At 42.9% G+C, this 12,002-nt stretch overlaps 1 protein-coding gene across 2 annotated transcripts in view; it reads right to left on the bottom strand.

The window, feature by feature from the left end:
- Positions 1-418: 418 nt before the first annotated feature.
- Positions 419-12,002, bottom strand: part of rrbp1b (ribosome binding protein 1b) — a 29,794-nt gene continuing 18,210 nt past the window's right edge. Inside the window, exons 10-28 of one of the 2 annotated variants that reach the window (XM_029682335.2) lie at positions 11,061-11,098; positions 10,853-10,963; positions 9,939-10,008; positions 9,639-9,761; positions 9,430-9,470; positions 9,126-9,213; positions 8,941-9,033; positions 8,564-8,656; positions 8,160-8,258; positions 7,803-7,892; positions 7,413-7,505; positions 7,228-7,299; positions 6,962-7,054; positions 6,577-6,660; positions 5,835-5,900; positions 4,816-4,899; positions 4,101-4,181; positions 2,351-2,494; positions 419-879 (exon numbers count right to left, since the gene is read on the bottom strand). In XM_029682335.2, the coding sequence (XP_029538195.2) occupies positions 841-879; positions 2,351-2,494; positions 4,101-4,181; positions 4,816-4,899; positions 5,835-5,900; positions 6,577-6,660; positions 6,962-7,054; positions 7,228-7,299; positions 7,413-7,505; positions 7,803-7,892; positions 8,160-8,258; positions 8,564-8,656; positions 8,941-9,033; positions 9,126-9,213; positions 9,430-9,470; positions 9,639-9,761; positions 9,939-10,008; positions 10,853-10,963; positions 11,061-11,098 (1,602 nt within the window). In that variant the 3' untranslated portion in view covers positions 419-840. The remainder of the gene's footprint in view (positions 880-2,350; positions 2,495-4,100; positions 4,182-4,815; positions 4,900-5,834; positions 5,901-6,576; positions 6,661-6,961; positions 7,055-7,227; positions 7,300-7,412; positions 7,506-7,802; positions 7,893-8,159; positions 8,259-8,563; positions 8,657-8,940; positions 9,034-9,125; positions 9,214-9,429; positions 9,471-9,638; positions 9,762-9,938; positions 10,009-10,852; positions 10,964-11,060; positions 11,099-12,002) is intronic. The other variant, XM_029682336.2, reaches the window with a different exon arrangement.

Here is a 12,002-nt window from a genome sequence, read left to right as displayed (position 1 = left end):
CAGCTAGCCATTTTAGATCCTTGTTTAAACCATTGGTCTAAGCATGGTTCACAATTTGGAAGCCTTACCTATTCATTCAACCAGTAGGACAATATAATTAGAGTTAAAAACATGTGAGGGGGTCACTAAATGACAGCAATGCTGACAAAGTAATCCAACTGAGAAAATTACAGGCTGGGGGGGAAATCTGGGTTGATCATTACAGTACTTTTTTACGTAATGCCCGTTACATGTAATCCATTACTACCAATCCGTGGGAACGACGGTCTCCATTATGTTAACTGGAAGGCAAACATGACTGATTTCTCAAAATCACACGCAGACCAGAATGCACCTCTGATGTAAAATCCTGAACTTTCCCTTTAGCATAGTCTATCATAAATTATTTATATAAACAGTAACACACCCATCAACCCAAATAGATCTACAGTTTATTTGTTACAAATTCTCACATTGGTCAGCAACCCACTACGTAAAATATAAGGCATTGCATCTGCGTACCATGTAATAACCTCCCTTTCCAATGTCATACAAAAAGGACAGGCAAAAGGAGAACAAGAAAGTGATTGCACTAGTTGCTGCACGTTTAACGCACAGGCAATTCCCCTTTTCAATAACGCTGAACCGCTGCATGTTCTGGGAATGTCAGGACAAATAAACAAGTTTCTGACACAGCCAGAGACTCTTCAATTGATTGTTGGTTCCAAAATAATAATAAAAAAGGGATACAATATTAAAACCCTTCTGAACTTCATCCCTTGACTACAAACTACAGTAAAAGAGAGGAAAAAAATAAGTAAAATAATGACGCCATTTTGGAAAGTTGTGGGACATTCGGTCTTAGACGGATGTCCCTTCCTTTGATTGCTCGGGCTCCTCCTGGTGGAGAGAAAGAACCAAAAACAAAAAGGACTTAATCACTGTCCAGAAACATATAAAGACCATCTAATAAATAGTAACGGCCCTAACAAGTCTAAACCACTGACAACTAGGGATGGGCAGTATACCAAAATATCGTGTTCTGACATGTTATTCAGCTTTTAACCACACCTCCAAAGCCTGTTATGCACCTTAAATTTTTAAAAAAAAAAGGTACACCACATTCCAAATTCATTTCCACTAGATGTTGGAACGTTGCTGCGTGGACTTGCTTCCATTCAGCCACAAGAGCATTAGTGAGGTCGGGCACTCGCAGTCGGTGTTCCAATTCATTCCAAAGGTGTTCGATGGAGTTGGGGGCCAGGGCTCTGTGCAGGCCAGTCAAGTTCTTCCACACCGATCAAGACAAACCATTTCTGTATGGACCTCAATGTCATACTGAAACAAGAAAGGACCTTCCCCAAACTGTTGCCACAAAGTTGGAAGCACAGAATCTAGAATGTCATTGTGCGCTGTAGCGTTAAGATTTCCCTTCACTGGAACTAAGGGGCTTAGCTCAGACCATGATAAGCAGCCCCAGACCATTGGCACTTTACATTGGAGTCGGTTGCGTTCTCCTGGCATCCGTCAAACCCAGCTTTGTCCATCGGACTGCCAGATGGTGAAGAATATTCATCACTCATGTTTCCACTGCCTAGCGGTGAGCTTTACACCACTCCAGCCAACGCTTGGCATTGCGCATGGTGATCTTAGGTTTAGGCTGCCGATCTTAGACTCCCCTGACGAACAGTTCTTGGGCTAACGTTGCTTCCAGAGGCAGTTTGAAACTCTGTAGTGAGTGTCGCAACCGAGGACAGACGATCCCGTTCTGTTAGCTTGTGTAGCCTACCAATTCGAGGCTCAGCCGTTGTTTGCTCCTAGACGTCTCTACTTCAGAATAACAGCACTTACAGTTGACCGGGGCAGTTCCAGCAGGGCAGAAATTTGACAAACTGACTTGTTGGAAAGGTGGCACCCTATGACGGTGCCACGTTGAAAGTCACTGAGCTTTTCAGTAAGACCATTCTACTGCCAATGTTATACACCTGTGGCTGAATCCACTAATTTTAAGGGGTATCCACATACGTGTGTGTGTCATATATATATGTCTTTATACCAACTACTGAGAAGTGTGTAGGAAAGGCGTGCGTAAGAAATACGTAATTTCTTAAGTCGGAATCAGGCCTTTACAGCAAAGTGCATACTTCTTGCATCTGCAGAGCATTAATAAAGGCCCATTATGCTCTGTTGAATATAGCCACATTCCACAAGGAGTTGAGCCCCCTATCTACACTGGAATTCAGTGGAAACCCAAACATGGGAAAGGGGTTTTCCATAAAAGACATAAGAGTCTACACCCACACAGCGTCGCCGTCGGTCTAGGAGCTGTAGTGGGCCTGCTAAATAAGGTGGTGCAGTGTTGTTGGCCTACCTTCCCAACAAGTTGGCCCTGCAAGGTTTTGACGGTGTCCCGCTCTTTGACGAGCTGCTCCTGGGTGGCCTTGAGCATCTGCTGGAGCTTAGTGGCCGCCTGGCCAAGGTCCTTGGTTAGCTTCTTCTCTTTCTCCAGCCTCTCCTGGATCATTCAGACAACAAGCAAAATAAAATTATTCTAATTCTTGAAATACTTATTTAGATATCAACGGAGAGGGGAGGTAGCCTAAAGCTTAGATAGGTAGACCAGAAGACAGAAGGTTGCATTATTAAATGGTAATTATTGTATAATTACAAATTGGAAATTATTTGTACTTTCAATCATTGAACCAAACTGGTAACAATTGTGACCCAGAAGTAATTAGTAATTAGTACGTTCTAAGTGATTACCAGATTCCCAATTCCTTTTTTTAAAATTTTTTTTTACTAAAAGCTGCCGGACTGGACTCAATGGCAATTATGAATTTGGGATTTGGCATAAAGCCAGTAATTTCCCACCACACAGTGGGGAACCATCACAGCCTTCAGAGAAGGCCTAGGGATCTATAAAAATGTATATTATTTTTCATCCTTACAGTATTTGTAATAATATTCTGACATAATCTCTTCAGTTTGTGTTAGAAAGAGAAGGCTTAGTGAAAATAATTTTTGGGGAGTGTTCTCTGGGTAGAAAAATCTAGCTCAGCCAGCCATTGGCTAGGCCTTTAGAAGCTGGACAGAAGGCCTTTGCCATTCAACTGTATTAGAGCAGAATTTTGGAGTGACAGTGGAATGAACCAATCACATGTTGACTTGCATTTATTTTTTGATAGAGAGAAGGCTTAGACATGTTACTACTGAGAGTGCAAGAGGTAATGAATTCATAATAATGGTTATGGCAATACACTAATAGGTTATCGTCTGCCAGAAAAACTTAGAGATCAAGAGAAAATAACCAGTGTTGCAAGCATTATTTTTCCCACGCCAACACTAGTAACGTTAGCTAGCAATGGGAAGTAATAGCTGGTTTATTCATTTAATTTTGGACCTGAAATGGTTGTGCTTTTGTGTTGGTATGATTTTATGGGGCCTACCGGAGTGAATGGGCTGCTTAATCGTTAACATTATTTGATGCTGTGTGAGACTCCTGTCGCCTGTCTATATGTTTGACCAAAATTCTCTCCTTCAGCGCCATGCAGTGCACAGGCATTACAGCCGCTGTCCTTTCAGCATCATGAGCAGGTCACCTTTGATGTGACACTGTTGTCGCTATTGGTGAGTGGTGTTGGCTACTATAAGTTGAGTAAACAGTGCAATATTTGACAATGTTTGTCATGTTGTGTCCATGCCGGTTGTCGCTGTGTGTGCGGCAGCCCAAAGCACGGCCAGGCCTGTTTGATTAATTCCTAAAGTCATCAAAAAGTATTGCTCTTCCTTCACTAGAACAAACCGATTACAGAAGATATAATGTTGGGCGCATTAAGTGATGCTATGTTTTCTGTTACTTTCTAGATTTTTGGGGTTTGATAACATATTGGAAGATTTTTGGTCCCTCTGAAGGCCTAGGTCCTATTGTCACAGTTCACCACTGCCACCACCACACTAGCAGGTCCAGCTTGGTGTGCCATTACAGAACCATGTCGGAGTCTGTTGATAGCTTAGGAAAGCTGCTGCCGACTCAAATATGCTATCTAATAGGATGACCTATGAAGTTCATGTCGGTGAGAGAGGTAGAGCGTAAAGGAATAAAGGAAGACTGGGGTAAGCACCTTGAGTTCTCCTGTGGAGCAGTCTCCTGCTGCCTTCATTTGGTCCATCTGTGTCTGTAGGTCAGTCACGCACTTCTGAGCCTGCAAGGGGAGAGCAAAAAGATGTGCGAACAAAGATTAAATAAACGTTCTTAGATAGAAATAAAAATGCCATTGGCAATACATCCCAAATATAATGACTGATTGTCTCCAAAGACTGACAGCCAAAGGATGTGGTGGTATTCGAGGAGGTTGGGAATAGCATAAGGAAGCAAAGATAATGTCCATTTCACATGGGACAATAAAGTTGTACTGTATTGTATGACCAATGGGTCACGAGAGAGCTGATTGAGTTAAAAAAGCTGTACGATTTCTGTTCCATACTGTGCTCATCCAGTGATCACTGGTGGCCAACTAACGATGAAAGATGCAGCAGAAATACTGTGGGAATGCATTAAGTAATAGATTGAAACATTGAATCAATTAACGTTCATTATTTTTTTTAAGGAGATAGGACTTTGTTTATTTTTTTAAATTTTGGACAGCACAGCTGGAAATGTAGCGATGAGACAATGGGGGCATATACAAAAGAGTGGCCGAGTCAGGGCTCCACGTGGTTGGGAGTTTAGACTTCTACACCAGTCTCCGGCACGTCTAACCTCATTCTTACCATGTCGGTTGTATGCTCGCTATATCGCGATTCGAACTTCAGAAGAATATCTTTATTATGACTTACCTGGTCAAAGTCAACGGCCAGCTGCTGTCTCATCTCTTCCTCCGTTTGCAACTGGTTTACAACCTGCACCAGCTGGGTTTGGACCTGATATAATACACACAAACAGGTCAGTCAAATCACCCACCCAGATAGATCACATTGGGGGGTGGGGGTACTGTAGGACACAACGGGGTGGCGTATGGGCCAGCCCCGCTCCACAGTGTGCAGAGGTTCTCCCAAACGGTTAGGTCAGAACAAGTTGACTCCTGAAGGGCAGTTTTTGGTTCAGGTGAAAAAAGCAAGCTGCGCTCGTCTTCCAAAGTGGTCCGTTACGCAATGTACCAAACAAGCATCAACAAAGACAACCTCTCACTACTGAGCTCTGGCATTTTGAAAAATACATTTGAAGGGTGCTAGCCTTCTGCTGTCCCCCCCCCCTCCCAAAAGTATTACAACAGCCACTGGTGCAGCACCTCAGAGCATATCAGAACTCCAATGTCAACTCAGGAAGCAAGGGACTTGCAAACACACACACGCATACAGTTTCATGCAAGACAACTAGAGTTAAAAATAGGCATTTCGTTGCTGTAAAACATTTGTTTTATAAAGCACATACGGTGTGGTTAGTGTATAGCAAAAGCTGCTGCCTTTGAGAACTCTCAGACTGAACAGATGTGGTGTGATTCTATTGCCTCTGATTTGAATGAAGTCAAATGTGTCATAATTTAATATGATTTATTGTATATGGGCATAATTAGTGTGCCATCATGCCGCACATTATTATTTAAATACGGATTGGTCTCTAATATGTGAGTGAACGGTTTGCAAGTGAACACTACATTGGCAGGGTGTCCTAGTCAAATCCTTAAAGGGATATTACAGGCGAAAAATAAGATGAGCGCCACAAATCTGAAAATTACGCGGTGCTTATCGTTTCCAATCAGGATTGCGGCTTGTAGTCAGTTCGAGGAATACATTCTGAGTCTGATAGTTCTCAGCTAGCTTGTGCAGGGTGCACCCCGTCGGTCAGGCACCCTGACCTGTGTTGACTCGGAGGCCTCCTGGCTCTGCACGTGCTCCGTCATCTCGCTCAGCTGCTGTCTGACCTGCAACAGGAAGCAATCTGCCACTCAACACAAAGGCAATGTCGCAATGCTCCAATTATCTCTCCTTCCTCCCAAAGTGTTCACTTCCCTTCAATGATTTGAAAAGAAATGACTGGTATAAGAAATATGGTGGAAACTCCCACTAGCCAATGCTTTTCGATTTGAAGGATGTAGGGAACAAATGCACCCTTCAGGAGGAAGGAAATATTATTGGGACGCACCCAAAGCCCTGGGTCTCCCTCAGTAGGGTGCTTTTACTGAACATTGCAGATAGAAATACCACAAATTGAGCTGCCATTAACTCTACACATCAAAAAGCCATGTCTGTTCTACACAATGTCCTTCTATCAGAACATTCCATATCGTTGCACCCTTCTGAACTCAGACTTCTGTTCACAGGGGCCGAAGAGCTTTGTTGATCATTGCCCCCCTAAGGGCGCAATACAGTTGGTAGAAGTGACCACTAATACAAGATCAGATGTTTTTTTCATAAGTATAATGGCAAAGGTTAGTGTACTCGGATCCTAGAGCTGTGGTTCAGCAAAACTTCTACTTCAAGCAGAAGGTCAATAGTAGATTGCTCATTTACGCCTCCAAACAGCCGAGTCCATCACTGCATGAGTGGAAATGGCATAATTTTACGGCACTAAAATGGCGACTGGCGCGTCAAACCTACCACAGAAAGTTCCTTGGCCTGCTTCTGAGCTTCCAATTGGGCCGTCTCCAGCCGACTCTGGGTCTTCGTTAACAAGGCCTTCAGCTGCAAAGGCAAACAAGATGTAGACTGTAGCTACAAGCAATCCATGGACCACCCAAATAGCAAAAAATGCATATAGGTGGATGTTAACGATGTAAAATCTGGGTTTAAACAACTATTTCCACAGTTGGAAGACTAGCCCCTGGTGGGCTAAAAGATCCTAATCCCAAATTAAATCTATGAAAATAAAAGTTTAACGTAGGTTGTGTCCTTTAGGCACAGACTACAACGTGACAATGAGAGAGTGAAAATATTTTCAACCTGAAAACATCATGACCCAGGTGTAACGGCGTGTTTTGCCTACCTGGGCGACCTCCTCGGCGTAAGTCTGGCTAAAGCTGATGGACTCCAGCTGTTTCTCCAACTGGGCCTCCAGAAGCATCACCTGCTCTTTCAGCTGCACAAAACAGGATAATAAGTCATTTTTTAATATCAAACTAAAACCAATCAAAAAAAGGTCTCATTGGTTTACTTGAGTCTGTGACTGGAAGTAAATCCGACATGTACTAAAGTTTAGATTGAGCTCTGTGTACACCCATCCCCATCACAATACCGGTACTAAAGCTCTACCTGGTCTGTACTTTCATTGTTCATCTTCATATCCTCTGCAGCTTGCTGCAACACCTTCACCTGATCCAAAGCCTGCAGGACAAAATAGCTTTTAACTTCGTATCAAGTCATCTTACAGGAAACCATCTCGTCTGCTGCTATTCAGTAAGACCAGAGAGAGAGAGAATTTAAGAAAAAGAACTCACTGCTTGCCCTTGCTCCTCAGCCTCTACGATTTTGAGCTTCCACACGTGCTCCTCTTCCTCCACACTCTTCTGAAGGTCTTTCAGCATGCCCTCCTAAAGGAAGGGTGATAATGTGGGAATGCAGTTCTTACATCATCATACCTACGTCTAGGTGCAAAGCAGGAATACAAGTACGTTAGTGGGGCTAGCGATTCTTGCCAGCTTACTTTAATAAATCTTACACATTATTCATGTCACTCCACCTTCTGTATGACACATTCTATTCCATATAAAGTGCACATAGGATATAGGGTGCCATTTTGGGGACACAGTTAAGCTGTGTCCCCTTCAAACGGACTGAAGTTGGATGGAAAGTCAGGCATTCACACGCAGGACCATGGATTGACTTACCGTTTCAGCCAGGACAGTTCTGTACTGCTCACACTCCGCCTGTAGTGTTTTCTGAGACTCCTCGGCTTCTCCGAGTTTTGACAAAAGCTCCTAAAGAGAAAACAAGCACACAGTCATGACCGTCTGGGGATCATCTGAAACACCGGGGCAGGAAAAGCCAAGATGCACTTTTGTTGTCTGTTTCCAGAGACAAACATATAAGTAATGGTCAGCAGTAGGCAACTAAATATATTGTTATAACAACAGGTGTAGAGGAACCTCTACTGGTATTTTGAAGCTGTCCAACCTTACAATAAATGTTGGTTACTTCAAAATGCAATGCATACACTATACCAGGGTAAAACACAGGGTCCTCACCTCAGAGTCTGTGGGTTGCAAATTCTCTTGCTGGACTTCTTGCCTCTGTGGAATTTCAGTAGCCTGTGCTTTCTGGATGAGTAACTCCAACCAGTTATTCTGTAATTAGTAATTGGAGGTATTTTAACTACAGAGCTAGGAAAAAAATGTCTGCTGGAGTAATCATGTTTAAGGGGATTTCCATTTACATTGGCAAGTTTCCAGAGTGATTTTATTTTCCAAATCCATTCCTGACCACCCTGTTGGTAACGTTTGGGTATATAAATAAGGAATTAACTCTAATTCAGACTAGCAAAGAGTATCCACACTGTACAACAAACTTTCTGGCGGGAGAATAATAATTTGAAAAACAATACACCTTCCAACTCCAAGTCTGTCAGCGATTGCAAACCCATCTGACTTACCTGCTTAGCTTCTAAAGAGACGTCAGGGCAGATCTTCTGAAGAGCCTTTTGAGCTTCTGTCTGGAACGAGCTCAGTGCTTCCTCGGCTACGTGCTACAGATAGACGCAAAGTCACAGCATCATGAAAGCCATCCAACACAAACCGTATTCACAACAGTGTCTGTCAATGGGAGTGTAGCCAGTGTATTTAGCTAGAGTTGCATGTTGCCGTCTTTGAGCATTTCATTCATGAAAACTTGAATTCTAGTTCCAATTTTAGCCATTCAGATAGCCTTTTTGGAAAGTCAGAAGATCCCTCACCTATTGGCCAATATTGATCAGGATGTAGCAAGAAGCGGAGCGCATATATACAACTCTGGGTGTTGCATGCCACTGACCTGCGCACCCTTCGCCACAGCCAGTCTTTCCTCATTCAACTTCTCAGCAGCGGTCAAGGCTTCCATTGCCGCCCAGTTCTTTTCACGGAGATCCTGTAGGGTAGAGCAGAATTCAGCTAAGCTAACACAGTCAAGGGGCAACAAGCATACCTCTCTTTGAGCAACGCAAAAAACCTCAAACTTACATTGCTTTTGTTCCTAACTTGTTCCATTTCCTCCTTTAGCCTTTGTAGCTCCTCTTCCAGAGATAGCATCTGGGAATCTTTCTCAAGGCTGAAAATATAACACTCATTAGGAGGGAAGTGGGAAAAGTCCATATCAATTCCAGTACCAGTTCAGGAATCGAAATTCATTCCTATGGGGAAATGCCATGTCCAATTCAACAGACAGAAATAGACCCCAACCCTGCTCATTCGTTTAGACAATGCATGCACTATGGGGTCAAATAATACACCTCAAGTGCTTAAAGACTTAGGAATGGACACATACCATTCAAATGGCTGTTCGGCTTCAGTCTCACTTCCGGACTCCTGTGTTAAGGAATTGAAAGAATATGCATTGTTCAAGATGCCAATGGCTACGTTTTTCATATGACAAAAGCACATATATAAAACCTACATTTTACAGAGTAAGACTAAACCTTAAACAGTAAGGCTTAACACCAAGCACCCACACACAGGAGAGAATAGAACACTTACAGCGTTTGCACTCTTCCCTTGCTCCTCTCTCAGCTGTTTGAGCTCTTCCTCTAACGAGGCCACCTGGCTCTCCCTCTCCTTCAGACTGCTCTGAAGCTGCTCCATGTCTGCTGGGCTCTCCACCTGCACAACAGATTCAATACAATTCAAATAACTTGATAATACATTTTTCCCATGAGGGACCTTCTGGTATGGAACATATAGTACATAGACAAATATAGGATTGTAAGAGAGCAATGTTGAATTTGAACTCGAAAGTTGCCAACAGGTTTGTTAATTTACAGCACCAATGATCTTCACCTCCATCTTGGCTCTTAATGTCTGCAGCTCCTCTTCGCGGGACGTCACGATGCTCTCCTTTTCCTTAAGGCTGACATGGAAAAACTGAGTTATTAGGTTGTGATACAGTAAGACAGACTTATTTAAAGTACTACATAGTAGACAGGGCTAATCAATTATTGTCCTAGAGGGCCAAAACTAGGCAAATGTTGTGGCAAATAGAAATGTCATGAATAGAGCGGATGTGGTTTCTTATCCTTTGCGTGTACATAGTGTTACTATCTGAACATTACACAACATTGTGTTCTACTGAACACGGCCCTGGTTTCACCAGGTGAGTGAACTCACTGTCTAGTCAATGATAAACTGACCAATTAACAAACACAGGCAGTACTTCATCCCTAGAGGGCCAATAATTGAATAATAGGTTTGTCATTGGAGATGTGCTGTACCGCCTAAGTGAATAGTTCATAATAGTATTAAAGCAGATTCCTCCCATACTTGTTCTGTAAGAGTTTGATCTCTGCCGTGTTGTCTATATGCACATGCTGTTCTTCAACAGGTGATTGCTCCCCTTCCTTCACACTGACCGAATGTTTTTAAACATTTTATGGAATGATTACGACACCAGATTTGATTGTTTTTGGGCAGGGATCCTTCCCATTTGTTCATTTATTGGTCTACATAGGTCGATAAAGCACCAGTAAACTTCATTTCCCGAAGAGTGGGAATTCCAACTTTTGTAGAACAGAGACTGTAGTATAGTTAGAGACAGACCGCTAAGTGAGATGAGACAAGATGTGTAATAACAGCAGTGGGGAGCGGAATTGGAACCCACAAGGACACTGTTGTACACATGCGCTGAGGACCGCGGCGCTAACCACTTGGCTAAACCAACCCCAGGCTACATGGTGTCCCAGTAAAAGTGAACATACCCGTTGACCTGTGGATCCTCAGTCTGGGAAGATTTCACCAGCTCCAGTTCAACCTTCAGCTGTTGGAGCTCCTCTTCTAGAACGGCCACCTGACCTTCTTTGGTTATCAGACTGAAAGAGGGAGAGAAATAACTATCCCCATTCGGTAGAGAAAGTTGGATACAGAGATTCGATACATGGTATCAAACAGAAATAGGACTCAACTTACCTGTTCTTTAGCTCTTCAACCTCAGCGTAGTGGTCACCCTGTTTAGAAACAAGATGGATAGACTAAACCTCTGAGCATGATGTGTGGTGTAACACTAGAACCGCTGGGCCACGAGGAACCCCCCCATTCAAGCTAACGCGCAGTCATTCTAACAATGCAATTAATACATTTCATATACAGTATATGCAACAAAAAAGTTAATGAAGGCCTTATGTAACAATTACAACACATTTTTATAACAAAATACCATTTTATGTTACTGTAGGTAAGCTGTGTGTATAATTGTTTGTAAAGTCAAATACATTTTATTTGTAGAGTGCCAACTATGAAACGGAAAGTATGTGTTGGAACGCGTTAACAGCTTCTTTTTATAAAAAAATGAAATAACCCAAACACCTAGACGCACGTTAGTCAAAACTTGCTTCAAATTATAAACACATCATAGCCTAATCATTAGCGCCATGTGTGCTTGATAAAGTCAAAATCAGCAAGAAATAATGGCAAAATAATGAATATAATGTTTTTTGCTTGCGATGTAAGGGATATGCCCTCAGTGTTTACATTTTTGCTGATAATCGGCCCGTAGCACTGTCGCTGGCTTGTTCTATCCAACTGGGTGTGGTCCCTTAACCTCTCCTGTCTCACCGCTTGATTTGGTGGTGGTGCGGACACCTGCTCAGCGCGCACCATTCTGGATTTTTTTTACGCTTAGGCGTCTGAGGTGTAGGTTCAGGCTGAAGCTCAGAATAATAATCAGACACGTCATGATTCATTTCTGCCACACCATAAATATTTGCAGATTTTGTAGCACTGCTAACGCAGCATGTGCAGCCATTCTTGGTCTTCTTGCCATTGTAAATTACGAACGCACTTACTGTGTACTCCAAGAAGACCAGAGGAGACCGATAAAGGCTGCTTGGATTCGGTGGACTGATATTGGGT

This window comes from Oncorhynchus nerka, linkage group LG15 (assembly GCF_034236695.1).
Source record: "Oncorhynchus nerka isolate Pitt River linkage group LG15, Oner_Uvic_2.0, whole genome shotgun sequence".
NCBI lineage: Eukaryota > Metazoa > Chordata > Actinopteri > Salmoniformes > Salmonidae > Oncorhynchus > Oncorhynchus nerka.
The sequence above is the reverse complement of the archived record's forward strand: the minus strand, read 5'-3'. Positions and strand labels throughout refer to the sequence as shown.